The sequence below is a fragment of the Coffea arabica genome, chromosome 1e, assembly GCF_036785885.1.
Source record: "Coffea arabica cultivar ET-39 chromosome 1e, Coffea Arabica ET-39 HiFi, whole genome shotgun sequence".
NCBI lineage: Eukaryota > Viridiplantae > Streptophyta > Magnoliopsida > Gentianales > Rubiaceae > Coffea > Coffea arabica.
Window position 1 is genome coordinate 55,237,295 of NC_092311.1, and position 16,919 is coordinate 55,254,213.

The 16,919-nt window shown below is 38.9% G+C and overlaps 3 protein-coding genes across 8 annotated transcripts; 1 reads left to right on the forward strand and 2 right to left on the reverse strand.

Annotated features, from left to right (window-relative positions):
* Positions 1-1,018: 1,018 nt before the first annotated feature.
* LOC113718792 (receptor-like serine/threonine-protein kinase ALE2) lies at positions 1,019-5,345 on the reverse strand. Of its 2 annotated transcripts, XM_027243710.2 has the most exons (8): positions 4,910-5,335; positions 3,801-4,253; positions 3,240-3,611; positions 2,930-3,142; positions 2,454-2,834; positions 2,038-2,281; positions 1,820-1,967; positions 1,019-1,670 (listed from the first exon to the last, which is right to left on the reverse strand). In XM_027243710.2, exons 1-8 carry the CDS (start codon positions 4,956-4,958, stop codon positions 1,296-1,298), a joined length of 2,235 nt encoding a protein of 744 aa, XP_027099511.1. In that variant the 5' UTR covers positions 4,959-5,335; the 3' UTR covers positions 1,019-1,295. The 2 variants fall into 2 exon arrangements, with proteins under 2 accessions (XP_027099511.1, XP_071921945.1); XM_072065844.1 differs by lacking the exon at positions 1,820-1,967 and having other exon boundaries at positions 4,910-5,345.
* Positions 5,303-16,897, reverse strand: LOC113718830 (beta-carotene isomerase D27, chloroplastic). 4 transcript variants are annotated; one of them, XM_072065879.1, is made up of 8 exons: positions 16,617-16,897; positions 16,403-16,514; positions 16,197-16,298; positions 16,017-16,116; positions 15,819-15,910; positions 15,616-15,696; positions 15,456-15,524; positions 5,303-6,952 (listed from the first exon to the last, which is right to left on the reverse strand). In XM_072065879.1, exons 1-8 carry the CDS (start codon positions 16,763-16,765, stop codon positions 6,914-6,916), a joined length of 744 nt encoding a protein of 247 aa, XP_071921980.1. In that variant the 5' UTR covers positions 16,766-16,897; the 3' UTR covers positions 5,303-6,913. The 4 variants fall into 4 exon arrangements, with proteins under 4 accessions (XP_071921980.1, XP_027099559.1, XP_027099566.1 ...); XM_027243758.2 differs by lacking the exon at positions 5,303-6,952 and adding an exon at positions 14,634-15,277 and having other exon boundaries at positions 16,403-16,505; XM_027243765.2 differs by lacking the exon at positions 5,303-6,952 and adding an exon at positions 14,634-15,211.
* Positions 8,950-14,482, forward strand: LOC113718802 (DEAD-box ATP-dependent RNA helicase 24-like). Of its 2 annotated transcripts, XM_027243720.2 has the most exons (5): positions 8,952-9,858; positions 11,101-12,329; positions 13,332-13,371; positions 13,696-14,101; positions 14,237-14,482. In XM_027243720.2, the coding sequence occupies exons 1-5, from the start codon at positions 9,249-9,251 to the stop codon at positions 14,286-14,288; spliced, it is 2,337 nt and encodes a 778-aa protein (XP_027099521.1). In that variant the 5' UTR covers positions 8,952-9,248; the 3' UTR covers positions 14,289-14,482. The 2 variants fall into 2 exon arrangements, 1 of the variants encoding a protein (XP_027099521.1); XR_003454635.2 differs by lacking the exon at positions 13,332-13,371 and having other exon boundaries at positions 8,950-9,858.
* Positions 16,898-16,919: the final 22 nt, after the last annotated feature.

Below are 16,919 nucleotides of genomic sequence, written 5' to 3' on the forward strand. Positions count from 1 at the left end.
AGAAACACTTGAAAGCCATCGTCTCTTCTCGTCTTGTCTAGTGCTAAACTGCTAATGCCAAAAGAAGAAAGCTAATTAGACGACTGGAGCAAATAGAACCTCGTTGTGTGCCGAAACAGAAATACAGAAATACAGAGTCATATACATTATTATTATTGACTTGCGTGGTAGGAAGGAGTACTAGATAGATAGAATGGTGGCCTTTGTCTGGTTTTTTTACCAGGAGGTTACTTTTAAGGAGAGATTTGGTAGAAAGAAGCGCTTTTCCCCACCTTTCATCCGACTTGAATGAGTTACCATTCTTACCCGTAAGAGGTTGCTGAATAGCGTAATTACACACTCTGATTTTTAGGCTAGACCCATCCTTTGTTTTATTTTATCGACTGACAATATGCCCTCTAGGACGCCTGTGAGGATCGGATCTTCTGCAGTCACAGTTGTGATTGGAAACAACAGTTTATGTTGTGGATCGCGTCATTTTGAAATGGATGGCTGTGATTTAATTTATTTATGAATACAAAATCAACAATAGTTGTTGTGGTTTTGCATGTTGTTGTTCTAATATCTAGAGGTTAGTTAGTTTAGTGTCCATATTTATCGTATGACAACAACCGCAGAAACCCTTGATCCTGTGTAGTAGACCGAGCAGAACGAACCATTGAACGGGAAAGATCCGAAAAGCTGAAAATACGAGTATGTCAGCAGTGAATTTTGACCTCCCTGTCTCAGAATCAGAGCAAACTAGGGGGAAAAAAAAAAGCAGCACCCACGTTAAGCCTGAAGTCAGGCAAGATTGCCATCGTTGCAAATGAGGTCCAACCAATTAAAGCAGCAAAAGAAAGCTTGCAAATTAGATAGCAGATTCATTTGAGCTCTATAGTTCCTCGATGTGTATTCAACATGGTGCGACTTTCAAAATGCGTTCTATACAACAGGGAGCATATGATCATAATTAACGTGCCGAGAAACTTCAGCTACAGTAGGCAAATAAAATGACAAAAAGGAAAAAGAAAAGACAAAAGGGAAAGAAAATCTTTAAGACTTCTAGTTTCTAGTACAACAGTAACCATGAATATTTACACTCTCATCCAACATGTAGAGAATGACCACCAAACAGGGGGAAAACTGATAATGCTTCTCTACAAGGGATGAAAGAAGGCACCAATTTCCATCCCTTCAATTAAAAAGAGTTAAACTGAATTTTTCCATTTCGAATAATCTCACCACACAAAGCATGACATGTTAAAACAACAGCTTGACCTAAAAGTAAGCTCTCAATGAATTTGAAACAATATTCACCGCCCTTCATGAAGATCTTCAGAAAATACAGCCGTCCTAGAGTGGTGGTCATTATCAAAAGCACTTAGACCAGAGTAAGGACCAGAAGAGAAGATTGATGATGTACCGTCTGACTCAAAGGTTGTAGACGACTGCCTAAGATTCGGCCGGCTGTTAGAAGATAAAGCAGAATCCTGATACTCCGCAACGCGCTGCACCATTTTAAGTGACTGAACCACCTCCCCCATTGTAGGGCGTTGGCTTGCCTCAGGAGCAACGCAAGCAGCTGCAATTGTGCAAACCCGTACAAAATCTTCTGTTGGATACTTGCCTTCAAGCCTAGGATCAGCAAGCTCTTCCAACCGATCCTTATCTCTAAGTATTGGACGGGCCTGAAACCAACCCAATATTTGCAACTTTAAAATACTTGAGAAGCATCACTTTGACTGTAATGGAATTCATCCTCAAGGGAAAAAAAAGACTGTAAATAATTAGATTTAGCACCACTAATAAAAAATGCAATAGCACGGTTATAACCAACCCAAGTCACAAGGTTCTCCTGGCCTGAAGGTTGTGCCATATCTACAGGCTTCCTTCCAGTCAACAACTCAAGGAGGACTACCCCATAGCTGTACACATCACTCTTGACCAATAGGTGGCCTGTCATAGCATATTCTGGGGCTACATACCTGTATGCGATTCACATTACAAATCTGCGCATATAACATTAATGATGAGTTGATCGATCAAGAAACTAACCCGAATGTGCCCATAACACGTGTAGACAAATAATTTGCTCTGCCTTCAGGGGCCTGCTTTGCAAGACCAAAATCAGCAACTTTTGCATGAAAGTTGTTCTCAAGTAATATGTTTGAAGCCTTAAAATCTCTATGAATGACACAAGGTTGAGAATCCTCATGCAGATAAGCAAGTCCCCTTGCAGCATCAAGTGCAATTTTCATTCTGGTTTCCCAATCCAGAGGGCAGTTCACCCCCAAGGGGCCTGCAGTAGATGAGTGACATTTTTAAAAATTGACAAGCATACCTTAGCATAAACTTCTCTAATTGCTAATTATCAACATTGACACTCATACTCTAGTCATTCTGCTGTTTTGCTTGAATAACAGATGAATTGGCATATAACTGTCAAATGCCAAATAATTCTGAAGAATTACCATGGAGCCAGGATTCCAAACTTCCATTCGGGACAAGCTCATAGCAAAGTAGGTTTTGCGAGGAAGCACGACTGCTATAGTAACCAACAAGTTTCACAAGGTTACGGTGATGAAGCCTGCTAAGCATCTCAACCTCAACCAAAAATTCTTTATCCCCTTGCTGACCTCCACTACTGAGCCTCTTTATAGCTACAGCTGTTCCATCACTAAGTACACCTTTAAAAACTCGGCCAAAACCACCCTCTCCAAGGATGCTAGCACGTTCAAAGTTGTTTGTAGCTTCTTTAAGTTCTTCATATGCTAGAAACCTGGTACTGGTAGGGTGCGGAGGGTGAGGAAGAGATCCAGCTAGGGGAGCCGCATCTGCAGTCCTCATCTTTGCTGAGTTAAACAAGACTCAGAGAATGTTAAAAAGAGACAGGAATTAGATGTGCAAAATCAACATATACAAATTTAAATGATACCCAGATCCATACCAGGTTCTTTGACTGATGTTCTCCTTTTTTCTTTGTGGGTTGCACAGAGACAAATTACAAAAATAGAAATAATAGCAATGATCAAGATTCCAGACCCAATTGCAATAACAAGAACTAAACTTGAATGATTTCCCTTGTTTGAGCTGTTGGATGCTACAGGACGTGAATCCAATTGTTGAGGTGCTTCTGCTGGAGGCACATGAGAAAGAGGAGCTGTATGCAATACAAAAAAACTTTGTTTCACAATTTTTTGTCATAAAAAAATGAAAATTTGTTGGGAAAGCTAGATGAATAAACTTCCCAGACTTACCTTGGGATGGAGCTGAAGGCATAAACCAAGTCAGATTGAGAAGGTGGTAGTCACCAACCAATGCAGGGTCCAAACGAACCTTATGCGAAGACAGCGAAGAGTTTATTTGAGCAGCTTCAGTAGCAGAGAAGCTAATGCCCTTCATTGGAGTGATGTCCATTGAAATATTAAGTCTCGATAGTCCCAGCACATAAAAGTTAATTAGCTCTATCTGGGAAACTTGCAAGCCTAACTGAGATGCAAATTCTTCTAGAAAAGGATTCCAATTTGGGTTAAGTGATACATTCAAGAGGAGAAGGTCAAGCTTAAGTGGATATACACATTGGCAATCCTGGGTTCCACGTTTAAGCACCATATCTGGTCCACAACAATCTGAAATGGATAGAAACAGGAAAACATCTTAATACATTGGCAAGAAGTAAAAACCTAATAGATTGGCAACCGTAAAATATTCAAGCATTTTCCTCACTTAATTCTGCATTGAGCCAAACAAAGAATATGAAGGAGAATCTAATCAAAGAGTGAAAATCGATGTATTGGCATTTTAGCATCGTGTCATACCGGAGGTGTGAGGCGAAAGTGGGGGTTGAGCTAGACCAGCTGGTAATGCACCAGATTGCACTGGAGCAATCTGTGCAAAGCGTGGAGGTGAAAGGCCACTAGGAGGGTTCAGTCCACCGTTCTTCATTGACGACTTAGATAACCTTGAGCTTGAAGGAGGATGATGGTGGGATGTTACAAATGGACCGTAATGAGGAGGAGGCGGACTTGGTGCCAGCCCAAGCACCGGAGCACCAAAGGGCGAAATGTTTTTCCAGCGTGATCTGTGGAACAATGGTCGGTTTGCTGGTAGGGGCAGCACAGGCATAGCTGGTGGAGCTAATGGCATTTCCACTGGAGATAGAACTTGTGCTTCCCACGGATTATCACGTGAGTCAGCATTAGTGAAAGATAGTATAAAGAAACAAATAAGAACCTGTCCCAGCATCAGCCAGTGGACCTTTCTAAGCAGCCCTACAGGTCATATTGAAACAAGGGTCAGAGATGAAGATCTAGTAAATCCTCGTATGAAATAATCAGAATATGACACAGAAACTAACACAAGAGAAATAGAATACTCCACTAGAATGCCCCCCACCAACACCCCCACCCCCCCAAAAAAATTAAAAATAAATGAATGAATGAAACATAGCAATTACCGTGTTAAACACATATTGGCTCCACAATATCTTTTAAGCAAGAAGCAGCACATTCCCATTCCCCTCTGATCATGGTTCTCATCATTAATAAATAAAAGGCTAGCACAAAAAAAATCTAAACCAGTACCAATTTAGCACAGTTATTTTTAACATCAACAGTTTCCTCAACACTGTGGTTTTCCCCCTTTTTTCGTGGAGTGCCAGACCTGAAGTGAGTGGTTATTAGCGGTACAATTTCGCACCACATGGAATATTGAAAAAAAGGAAAAAGCTATAAAATAAAAGAAGGTTTGAAAAGAATGTAGAGAACCCTAAAAAGTGAGGCAAATGGAGAATTTGCAGGACTGCCGAAATATATTCAAGCAATTATTCCACGTTTCAAACGTACTACCGACACCAGACGCATAAAAACGAGAAAGATATAAAGAAAAATGAAAATAGCAAAGCTTAATTTTGTTGATGTGAACACACCAGTGATGGAAGAGGACAAAACGAGCAGCAGCTGAGCTGAGTGCAGCATTATTACGGTCGCCGAGGAAAGGGAAAAAAAATGACGCGTTCAGATCTGAGGAGTGAGGAACAAAGTGGAAGGAACCACAGTGGAGGCGGAGATCTCTCCACAATATTTAATTACGCAGACGGAGCATAAATCGTAGAACTAAGTCCCATGCTGTATGTGTCTGCAATAACAAAATGGAGACGGAAATTCGAGAAATCTTCAAAACGTCAGCTGGGAACTGATAATCGGGACAGCCACTTGCCATTTCTTGAGCTTCGCCGCCCGCCACGATCAAAGCAGAGAGGACTGAGAGCTAAACTGATGAGAGCTGGCTTTCCCCACCCCCGCCTCTCTCTCTCTCTCTCTCTCTCTTTTCTTTTTCTTTTTTCTTCTTTTAATTACTGTTACTAGTATTTCTTAAAAACTATTAAGTACTTACTACATTTGTGGTGGCTGTGACTGAGGAGCGGGGGCGGTGACTGGTAAAGACGGGGGTTTATTCTATTAGTAGTGCTATAATTTAATTCAAGCATTACTCCGAATGATACACTAATAATAAGGGTGGCTCCGCTCCGCCATTGACGGGAAAAGTATTAGGAGTGCTAAGTACTAACACAACGGTAAAAAAACCAGCGACGTCACTCACGTCGCAGTTGAGGCGTCCCAAAGGAAGAGACGGGTGATTTGATATTGCGTCTGGAACACACGCAGGCAGCCGCCCAACACTTTTTATTATTATTAGGAAAAATCGTTCAAAAAGTCCCCTACATTTTACAAGATCACTTTTTTCGTTCCTCACTTTAAAAGTGTAATTTTACGTCCCTTACAAATTTACATTGATCAAATTTGGTCCCTACCTATTTCCAACTAATTTTTTTGCCGGAATTTACCACGTGACTTGCATGTGATCATTTTTTAAGGGTAAAATTGTCAATTCAAATTTTTACATAATCTGATTCATAGTCCCTCATATTTCACAAAATAAATTTTTTCATCCCTAATATTTTATAAAATAAATTATTTTGTTCCTCACATTTCAAAAAATGAATTTTTCCATCCCTTACAATTTTCAAAATGAATTTTTTCATCCCTCATTGATCATGTGTACGAATAGCTTTTTTCTATAAGCCCACGTATATGTATATTTGATTTTACCTGAACAATATGAATAATATGTAATTTATCTCTATTGAATTTTATCTAAACATGCTAATCGTAGTTATACACATCATATTTAATAGATATATATAGGGGTTTAAAACTAATAATTTTGTTTGAAACTCATGTATATATTTATATGATTTCACCATTTGAACCTATTCAATATTTGTGACTTTTCTCTTTTGGTAATAATTTATTTATTGAGTTGGATAATAAGATCATCTAATTAATGGGTCCTAACTCGAATTCTATAATTATGCTAACAAATTTCAAATTAAATCTGAAATTTCTACTCGACACATTTAAGACCAACAGTTGAATTACTTGTCTTGTTATTGTTTTAAAATTTAAAAGTGCCAATCATTTATTTCTTTTTGTCATACTTTTCTTTTGTTTACTTTTTCTGTCCAAATTTAATTTGATATAAACACTCGATAATATATGATCACATGCAAGGCACGTGGTGAATTCCGACTAAAATCTAGTCGGAAACGTAAGTAAGGACGAAATTTGATCAATATGAATTTATAAGGAACGTAAAATTATATTTTTAAAAGTGAGGGACGAAAAAAATTATAATTTACAAAATGTGAATTACGTCTTCAACGATTTTCCCTTATTATTATTATTATTTCCCGAGCAAAGAAGAGAGTTTATTTAGAAGGAGAGGACCAGGTGAGTCCAAAGCCGTCACTCAAATCTCACTGACCCATTCAATTTTGGAATTTTTTATTTGTCTTTCAAGTGATGGAACGCATCTTGGTTCACCCCAGCCGACTTAGTCCGTTACTCCCGTCACATGCTATCTTCCGCCATCAATTTCTTACCGCCAACATCAATGGTCTTGAATAGTACTGCTAAACATAATTAGAAAATGCAATTTAGAAATTTTTGAGAAAAAAATTACTATAACACCTTTTTAAGATGTAATATATATATGTATATATATTTTTTAAAATAATAATTAAAAAATATGTGAAAAGAATACTCGCGAAAAATGTAATATTTTTTCTCAAAATAGAGCAATCCAAATAAGGTCTCATTCTCATCTAAAAAAAAAAAGGAGCTATCCAACGGTACGTATCAAATTGATCTATGATATATTACCACACAATTCACTTTTTTCTTGTTTGCTATAGTATAGATTCATCAAAGTTGCTATGGAAGGTGATTATAAATATTAATTAAAATCAAGTAAAACTATTCTTGAGTACGTATCCAAACCACACATTTACACAGTTTTTCTTTGTTTTCAACATTCTATTACATACATTCAATGTTGAAAAAAAAAATAGAATAACAAAGGGGACTTTTTGAATGAAAACTTCTTCTCTGTCCAAAAAATTAGTTTTTAAATAATATATTTGAAAATATGCTGAATTTTATAAAAAGTTAAAAGGAGAAGCAAGTGATATTTTTCAGAATCAGTGGGTGCTAAGTGAAACTACTAGAGAAGTTCCTGAAATCATCCCTTCCATTATTTCGTAGCTCATGACAAAAAGTAATTAAGCGCCAAGAATAAACTTTTACTTGATATTTTCATTATTTACCATCCATAACCACCATTAAAATTAGATAATGAGATAGTTCAACCAACATCATTATTGAGATGTAGGTCGAAGAAACTTAGACCAAAAACGGGTGTCTAGTGCAAGTCTGAAATCTACAACTGGAGTAATAGTTTGCGGTGACTTTATGGCTTTTAAGCCGAAAAAAAAAAGAAAAAAAAGAGGGAGAAAGGAAGGAGACTCTACCTGGAGGCTAGGACTGAAATGAAACTTCTTTAAAGGTTGAAGGATCAAAATACTTTTGTTTTATATGCGAGGGACTGAAAAGTACGTGAAGCACAAATACGAGGGAATATTTGTGTAATTTTATAACTTGCGAATTGCAATACACGTATAGATAATAGATTGGATAAATCATCAACAAATCTTTACTCTTTTTTTTTTTTTTTTGTCAATCGTCGTCCCTACTCCTACTCCTACTCTATTATAATCTAACTACAGGAAATCCAACTGGACCTATGGGGGATCGATGGGGACAGAACCACCACCGGATCAGATGGACGCACCACGCACCCATCTGAATTTTTTTTTTTGTTGAAGAACCACAATTGTGGCAATTTGGTAAAGCCTTACAGGCTTGGTGGTGGCTAGGGGTGTTTCGCTCGCGAGCCGATCGCGAGCGGCTCGAATACGAGCTCGATTCGAGCTCGTCAATATCGAGCTCGAGTTGAGCTCGAGCTAATTAAGTCGATCTCGAGCTCGAGCTCGAGATAAAAAATATTAAACTCGTTGGCTCGCGAGTTCAATTATATATATTTTTTATATTTTATATTTAATAGTAAAATTACATATATATCCCTAATATTTTATTATTTGTTAAAAAAATTATTGTTTTATTCATTTTTAAAAATAAATAATTATTGTTTTATTTTTAAAAAATAAAATAATAATAATTATTTTTTTATTTTTTAAGTTCGAGCTTGAACTTGATATTTTGAGCTCGTCGAGCTCGAACTTCACAAAATTAACTCGAGCTCGGCTCGATTAGCCAAAACTCGACTCGAGCTCGACTCGTTTGCACCCTTGTGGTGGGCCTAAGGCTGATGATGGTTATCAACAAATCTTTACTCATTTGGGATAAGTTAGAGAATTTACCACAAACAAAAGGGCATTTTCGCCATCGCTGTAAAAACAGACTTAAGGCCCCCTTTTTTTTTTTTTTTTTGTTATCAAATGAATATTTAGCTCGAGGATAGGGTCATCCATTTGACAATAATCTTTGTGAAAAAATCCAGCGGAAGACCTCACAAAATGATAAAAAGGAAAAAAAATAAGAGGAAAGAAGTCGCAGACCAAAGGGCAAACTGGAGATAAAATAGTAGTAGTGCACCTATATGTCCACGGCCGACTTGTAGTAGTGCACTCATGTGTCCTCCGCCGGGGGATTAGTACAGTGCCCAATAGGCGCGCGGGGCAACCTAAATCAGGAAGGGTTTAGCCTCTTTCTGACTTTTGAGGATGCGATTTTGAACCTAGGGTTACAAATAATACTCTGGTTCTACTTCTATCCCAAAAATTAAGAGGGAAAAAGAAAAAAAGAAGAAGAAGAAGAAGAGAAAGGGAAGGAATTGAACTTCAGAAAATGTCGAAAAGAAAGTTCGGTTTCGAAGGTTTCGGCATCAATCGCCAAGCAACCTACAACTTCGAACGCTCACAGGCCCCTCAGCGGCTTTACGTCCCGCCATCCGCTCGCTCCAGTAGCGGCGGCCACGACAATTATGAAGATACTGACTTAGACAATATCGAGTACGACGACCGGGACGTCGACCACAACAACAACAACAATGATAACGGCACTGGTGTCAATGACGAAATCGATCCTCTGGACGCTTTTATGGAGGGGATTCATGAGGAGATGAGGGCTCCGCCGCCTCCCAAACCCAAAGATAGGTTGGACAAGTACAAGGATGACGAGGAGGATGACGATGATCCAATGGAGAGTTTTCTGAAAGCTAAAAAAGATGTAGGGTTGCAATTAGCTGCTGATGCTCTTCACGCCGGCTATAATTCGGATGAGGAAGTTTATGCTGCCGCCAAGGCAGTGGATGCCGGTCTTATCGAGTATGATTCTGATGATAATCCGATTCTTCTTGATAAGAAGAAGATTGAGCCTATTCCAGCTTTGGATCATAGCTCCATAGACTACGAACCATTTAATAAGGACTTTTATGAAGAAAAAGCTTCCATTTCAGGTAGATACAGGTCTTCCTGTTACTTGGTTTTTTTTTCTTTTGGTTTTCTAGTAGTGGTTCTGCAATTTACCATTTCATCCTAATAATGGTGGTAGATGAGCCAGTAAGAAGATAAAAGGTGAAAAGCGTTGTAAATTTCTCTATCAATGTTGTTGTGGGATTATTCCATATTGCTAGTTACAAGGATGGGACATGTTATATTCATTTTCTTTCTGGGAATTCTCCATATCAGAGAAAGAGAGAGAGTTTTGAAGGGGTCTATATCTTGCATGTCTTTCATTTGAACTTGGGTTACAGTCCATGAGATATTTTTTATGTGAGACGGTATTGCTGTGATTTAATCACAAATTAACTTCTTCAATGGTAGGAAGCAACAGCAACTTTATGTTCCACATTTATATTTAGATTTGTCTGAGTTATTTAGAGGTGTAGAATAAAATACCTATATATAATTTGGAAAACTGAGCTATAGGTGGTGTATATGTAGCAAACAGATACTGTAAGAAGATTGCTAATATCCAAAGAATAGTAGTTGCTAACGAAATAAGAAGTTTGTGATGGCCTAAAGTTTGGAAATAGGTTCTGAAATCTGGGGCTATTTTGCGGTGCTTTTACAAAACAAAGGATAACATCAGCTTGAAGAGAGTAATCTTCTCCTTCACAGGTATTCACACATATTTTCCACCCCTAGAGTCTGATTGTTTTCAATCGTGGAGAACAAAGTGAGGTTAGTTGGATCCTGGAATTACTCATACAGAGTAAGCTTGAGAAGGTACTTGAACTCTTAATGTGATGCCCAAATTGGTGTCAAACTTTTGTTGTTTAATAAGTAGGATGTTTTTCCTAGTATTCTTCAGTTTTTGTAACCTCATACTATATTGGGAATTTTACTCTACCAGTGGTAGGTTGAGAATACATAGTGTGAAAATGTCAGTTTAAATATGAAAGCTACAATATTGACCAAGCGCACAAAATAAAGCATGATGGTTACGACTAAAGCATCATAAGTATAAACTCAAATAGGATAGTAAGATGTGCAATTTGAGATGGAGGGAATTGTAATTTTAAGAACATAGATTCGACATTGATGATATCTTCTATGGTCAATGCTGCCCCAAAATTTTATTTAAGACCTACAAGAAAATTTTCATCTAGGTTGTTATTAGAAGTTAATATTTGTTTTGGGGCCCTTTATTACTTGTTATTCAACTTTTGCTCTAACTTCTCTTTTGGCCGACTCAGGTATGAGTGAGCAGGATATTGCCGATTACAGGAAGAGTTTAGCTGTTCGTGTTTCTGGTTTTGATGTTCCTAGGCCTTTAAAGATGTTTGAAGATTGTGGATTTTCGGCTGAGCTCATGAAAGCTATTGCAAAACAAGCGTATGAAAAGCCTACCCCAATACAATGCCAAGCTTTGCCTATTGTGCTTTCCGGGAGGGACATTATTGGTATTGCAAAAACTGGTTCAGGAAAGACTGCTGCTTTTGTTCTTCCCATGATTGTCCATAGTATGGATCAACCAGAACTTGCAAAAGAAGAAGGTCCTATTGGAGTAATATGTGCACCAACTAGAGAACTAGCACACCAGATATATGTGGAGGCAAAGAAATTTGCAAAACCACATGGCATCCGTGTATCTGCAGTTTATGGTGGGATGTCCAAGCTTGATCAGTTCAAGGAACTCAAGGCAGGATGTGAGATTGTTGTTGCCACACCAGGGAGACTGATAGACATGCTTAAAATGAAGGCCTTGACAATGCTGAGAGCAACATACTTGGTCCTTGATGAGGCTGATCGGATGTTTGACCTGGGATTTGAGCCACAGATAAGGTCTATTGTTGGTCAGATTAGGCCAGATCGCCAAACTTTACTCTTTTCAGCAACCATGCCTCGAAAAGTTGAAAAGCTTGCTAGAGAAATACTGACTGATCCTATTCGAGTCACTGTAGGGGAGGTGGGTATGGCAAATGAGGATATCACTCAGTTTGTCCAGGTGATTCCTTCTGATGCTGAGAAGTTGCCTTGGCTTCTTGAGAAGCTCCCTGGACTCATTGATGGGGGTGATGTTTTAGTTTTTGCATCCAAAAAGGCCACAGTGGATGACCTTGAATCACAGTTGGCTCAGAGAGGGTTTAAAGTTGCAGCTCTGCATGGTGACAAAGACCAGGCTTCTCGTGTAGAAGTACTGCAAAAGTTTAAATCTGGAACTTACCATGTTCTTATTGCAACTGATGTTGCTGCTCGCGGTCTTGACATCAAGTCAATTAAGTCGGTGGTTAACTTTGATATAGCTAAGGACATGGACATGCATGTTCATAGAATTGGAAGAACTGGTCGCGCGGGAGACAAAGATGGTACTGCATATACTCTCATCACACAGAAGGAGGCACGGTTTGCCGGCGAATTGGTCAACAGTTTGATTGCTGCTGGTCAGAATGTATCTGTGGAGCTAATGGATCTTGCTATGAAGGTAATTCAACAATTTCTCTTAATAGATTAGTTGAAATCCTAGATTGGTTTTGCGGATTTTATTGGCCATCATGAATGTAACTCATAAAAACATGTTATATGCTACTACATTGTTTCCTTTATTTTTTGGGTTCCTCTGCTTGATGAAATACATGAATGACATATGGAGAATTAACTTGGGATACGTTGTTCATATTCTTTATAAAACGCTTCACTCTATGAATAGGGATATTGGGTGAAACTAGATTTTTTTTTTGATAATTTGTGCGATTACCTTTTGCTAAAAACTATCAGGTGCAACAATCAAAGTCAGATACTACTTGTTGTTTACTACATACAAAATTATGCTTAATATTAGATGCCTAAGGCCAGCTGGATTGTTTGCTTACTGCTGGTTTGTATTTGTTCAGGTTTGGTTTGATGTTGCTTGATTTGACCCTTACTCTTTTTAGTTAAAACCTCTTGCTTAAAGCAAAAATAAAGCATGGCAAACTGATTAGTTTGCACTCAGTTTTGTCAGGCCTTCAATTGACTGTTTTGACAAAATTTCTGTTCCTTCTGTCCTCCTGTCAGAAGCCTCCCCCTGAATGTGCTCTTATGGCAGATGTGCACAATTTAACTAATACATCTAATTTTTAAGCGCCTTATTTGTACTATTTTGTTATCCCTCCTAAATACCTTTCAACTCCAATATGTTGCTGTGGTTTTTTACCAAAAAGTTTGGTCGTTAGGCCTTAAAACTGTATGCTTTCTGGTCTTCATGCTTATCAAATGAAGGATCAGCTCCCAAGGGTGCTATTCTGACCCAGTTACCTTTTTGATGCTGAACTAAACTATTGGATAGAGATTTGTTAAATTCTTCCAATATGGAGACTTTTGTATAGGTGGCACAGGCACATTTTTATGTTGTATGTTTCTTTGGTAATATGGGATTTTTGTAAATGTTGTTGTATTTGAAGTTTATATTAAATGATTGAGTGACTTTTACCTTTTAAATCATTAGGATGGGAGGTTCAGATCCAAACGTGATGCTCGAAAAGGAGGTATGATTTTTATTCTATGATTTTGTGCTTATAGAAATACGGTCAAAGAACTGGATGTCCAGGCGGGTGGGAGCATAAATGTGCATTCTATTTGTAGTTTTATAACTCTAATGTCAGCGACTAATTCCTATTTTGAAGGATTCAGGGGCCTGAGTGCTCAATTTCAATGAGGAAACTCCTCCGTCTTTTCTGTCTCTTTTCAACCACATTTTGTTATGAATAGTCTGTCTTCATTTTTGTGAAGTTTTCTGTCTCTTTTCAACCACATTTTGTTATGAATAGTCTGTCTTCATTTTTTCTTCACAAAGGCCAATGCTTTTGCAGGTGGGAAAAGGACTAAAGGAAGGGGAGGTGGAGGAAGAGGTGTACGTGGTGTGGATTATGGTCTGGGTATTGGATATAGTGCAGAATCAAGTAGTTTATCATCCTCCTCTGCTGCAGTTCCAAATCGATCTGTGGCAGTCAATTCATTGAGAACAGGGATGATGTCACAGTTCAAAAACAACTTTGTTGCTGCATCATCAAATTCCCAAAATGAAGGTGTAAACAGCAGTTCAAGCATGTATGCAAACAAGAGGACGGTCTTATCGGGCTTTGTTTCTGGTGGGACAATTGGTGGGAATACTGGCAGTGCTCAGACAACTGGTTCAGCAGGTGCTGCAACAATACCGAGCGGGAATAATGCTGCAGGAATTGCAAGAGATGATGCAATACGAAAGAACTTAGAAAGGTAAGAATGTAAGATACTTATTACGGTGTATTTTTCTGGCTTTTCTCCTCCAATGCTGGGGCAAGGGAGAAAGAAACAAAAATTTCTCAGTCATTTGGTTATTGACGCGTACATGTTCACTTTAAATTGTTGCAGTTCCAAGGAAAGACCAAGAGAAAGGCGGAGGCCCTCTGGCTGGGATCGTTAGTTAATACACAGTTTGTTGGCTACTTGATTTTGAAGGTCTTGGTTAGTCAATCTTGTTTGTATGCGTATTCATTGTAAGTTATTTGTGCTTATCCCTGGTATTTTGTTTATTACATTGTATTTATCCATCCCGAACCCTTTTAACACTGTAACTCTTTAGTCTTTAAGACCAGGTAAATCCTCTCTCTCTTTCTACTTCCGGTCTTTTTGGCATCGTAAATATTGGCATCGGTAATTATTTGCACTGAGTAGATTTCGTTGGTTGATATTTTTCTGTGTTTTCCTTTTGCTGGATCCTATCAATCTCTCTTTCATACTACATCATACGAACATGGAAAAACGACGGTTCAAGGAATAGATATTTGCAATGACAATTCTCTTGCATTCGACTAGAGAGCCACAGATTCGCCAGTTTATTTGCGTTCCGGTACTTGAAAGAAACCAGCTCTCTCCCAGAGCTCCTATACTGCCAACTCCAGGCTCCTACTCGAGCAATTGATGAAGTTAATGAAACATAATACTAAATTATATTTGGAATCAAGCGGGCGTTGGACATGTCAAAACTTTGAGAAGAAGCAGGCATATGGTAACAGAGATGCCACAATCTTGTAGGACTTTTGACCAATTTGCCTGACTTCATTGTAACAGCGGAACATGAACGGTAGGAAGCAAGCGTAATTGAAAGTAAGGCGACGAGGATACATAGGAACTCCCGTGTAAGCTGGTCGATAAAGTGAAAAAGGATTGGCCGCCTAGCGGCTTGCGATCGATCAATTTCCATAACGAAGTGTTCCAGCTCAGCAATTTGAGATGGAAGTGAGGCCCGAAGAATGCGCGAGCCATTGTTAGTCATGCTTTAGGGCAATTTGGTTTATGGTCGGGGCTAAATGCTGCTCTCCCACGGCGACTGGCATGTGGGCATATCTGTAAGCAGGGCTCTGTCAGTGCGATATCCCTTTCGGGTGGAGGAGGAGCGACTCCAAATTTAAACTGTCAATGATTTTGGTAAAACTCCAAAGGGTGAGAAACAGAGACAGTTGGTTACGTGGCATGTGTCAGCGTCACACATTCCATAGTCTCATACTCTCATCTCATGGTAAGTAGTACTATCTGATTACGGAAAGAAGAAGGGGGGAAGAAAAAAAGAAGAAGAAGAAGGAATCATAACCTGGCAGCTATAGTCGGTGAAGTTTGGCTCCATCAGCAAGGGAACTCCCATGTAATCGTGGAAGAAAGTCTAGAAGAAGAATATTGGTACAACAAAATGGAACAATCAGGCAAAAAGCATGTAGTCAGTGAATCAAGAGATTATGGGTGAGCAGAGCAACCTGCGTAGGAAGCTTGCAGGTATTGATACATACGCCCACACATTTACTTTCTTCTAAATATTTGCATCTTTCCACAAAAACCTGCAGCATAGATGTCCCATCCCATTACGGTAGACCACCAATATTATTATTATTGCATATATATATATTAAAAAAAAGGAAAAAAAAAAAAAGAAAAAGGTTGCACAGGAGGAAACAAATACCCCACTCATCGAAGAAGATCCATCAGGAAGTGGTACGGAGTTGACCTGGCATTGACCCATCAACCATTTACACGAAAGTGCGGTCACCCTTGCTTCGAGATCCAGAGGGGTAAATAATTGGATATTCATCAGTTCAAATTTCATAATAGTAAGTATTACTATATCTAAAATAAAGCAGAGTGAGGCTGAAGCACTTACCGATCATAGCGGCGGCGACTTTCCCTTGTGCTAGAGGCGCAACGAGGATGCGGTAAAGCTCCAATAGCAGCGGAGGAAACAGCGACCTTAAAATCCGGACCTGCAGACTAAAGTCAGTTGAGAAGAGAAGACTAGGGGCAATGTGCTATTAATATATATATATGTATAATTTGCATGTACCGATGCTTGAATAGTCTCAGAATTTGATCGACCAATTGTAAGATGATTAGCAACTTCAATAAGTCCGTCATATCCAGGCTTCTCCGACTCCCATCCAGTTTCCTGACGAGGAATAATAAGAACATATTCCAAGAGGAGGAGGATATCTGCAGAAAAAAGGAGGAGAGGAGGGAAAGACAGTAGTAGTTGTGGAAGTATATACTCACTCGGACCATTTTGGCGCGGAACAAATGGAGGAAGAGATTATCCAACAAGCCCAGGCTTTGTTGATTTTGCCTCATCTTCTCTCCTGCTGCTGCTTCGGTATTCCTTTGCAATCCGGAGGAAATATATGATACACGTATAAATAATGCATCCATGTTTTTTTTTTTTTTTGAGGAAAGTGATAGAGAAACAGGATGAGATTAAAGAAATACTTACATGCCTACGCTATCAGGACGAGGGCCACTGGTAGAGAAGCATGAGATTGGAGGAGCAACAGAAGAGTTTCGCGGGTGAATCTTGGAGACAGCGCGGGGATATGGAAATTGCAGAGGTGCCTTGGTCCAAACAAGTGCAGCAGTTGCCATTATTATTTATTGCAGAGTACTATACTATTAGCCTTTCCATATCCCAAAATTTATCCAACCCCAATTCTAAGTCAGATAGCCATGGATAAGGTAGGCGGGGCACCCATTACCAAACTGGTCCCTCGACTCTGCACAAACTCTTAAAAGACTCTTT

What these genes read in the sequence shown, in the direction of transcription:
- LOC113718792 (XM_027243710.2), bottom strand. Translation starts at nt 4,958, where the DNA reads ATGCTGCACTCAGCTCAGCTGCTGCTCGTTTTGTCCTCTTCCATCACT. An exon ending in TTTGTCCTCTTCCATCACTG is followed by an intron (nt 4,254 to 4,909) that starts GTGTGTTCACAT and finishes TATGACCTGTAG; the next exon opens with GGCTGCTTAGAAAGGTCCAC. An exon ending in CGTGTTATGGGCACATTCGG is followed by an intron (nt 1,968 to 2,037) that starts GTTAGTTTCTTG and finishes AATCGCATACAG; the next exon opens with GTATGTAGCCCCAGAATATG.
- LOC113718802 (XM_027243720.2), top strand. Translation starts at nt 9,249, where the DNA reads ATGTCGAAAAGAAAGTTCGGTTTCGAAGGTTTCGGCATCAATCGCCAA. An exon ending in AGAAAAAGCTTCCATTTCAG is followed by an intron (nt 9,859 to 11,100) that starts GTAGATACAGGT and finishes TGGCCGACTCAG; the next exon opens with GTATGAGTGAGCAGGATATT. An exon ending in ATACGAAAGAACTTAGAAAG is followed by an intron (nt 14,102 to 14,236) that starts GTAAGAATGTAA and finishes AAATTGTTGCAG; the next exon opens with TTCCAAGGAAAGACCAAGAG.
- LOC113718830 (XM_027243752.2), bottom strand. Translation starts at nt 16,765, where the DNA reads ATGGCAACTGCTGCACTTGTTTGGACCAAGGCACCTCTGCAATTTCCA. An exon ending in GATCTTCTTCGATGAGTGGG is followed by an intron (nt 15,697 to 15,818) that starts GTATTTGTTTCC and finishes TCTATGCTGCAG; the next exon opens with GTTTTTGTGGAAAGATGCAA. An exon ending in TCACCGACTATAGCTGCCAG is followed by an intron (nt 15,278 to 15,455) that starts GTTATGATTCCT and finishes AATCATTGACAG; the next exon opens with TTTAAATTTGGAGTCGCTCC.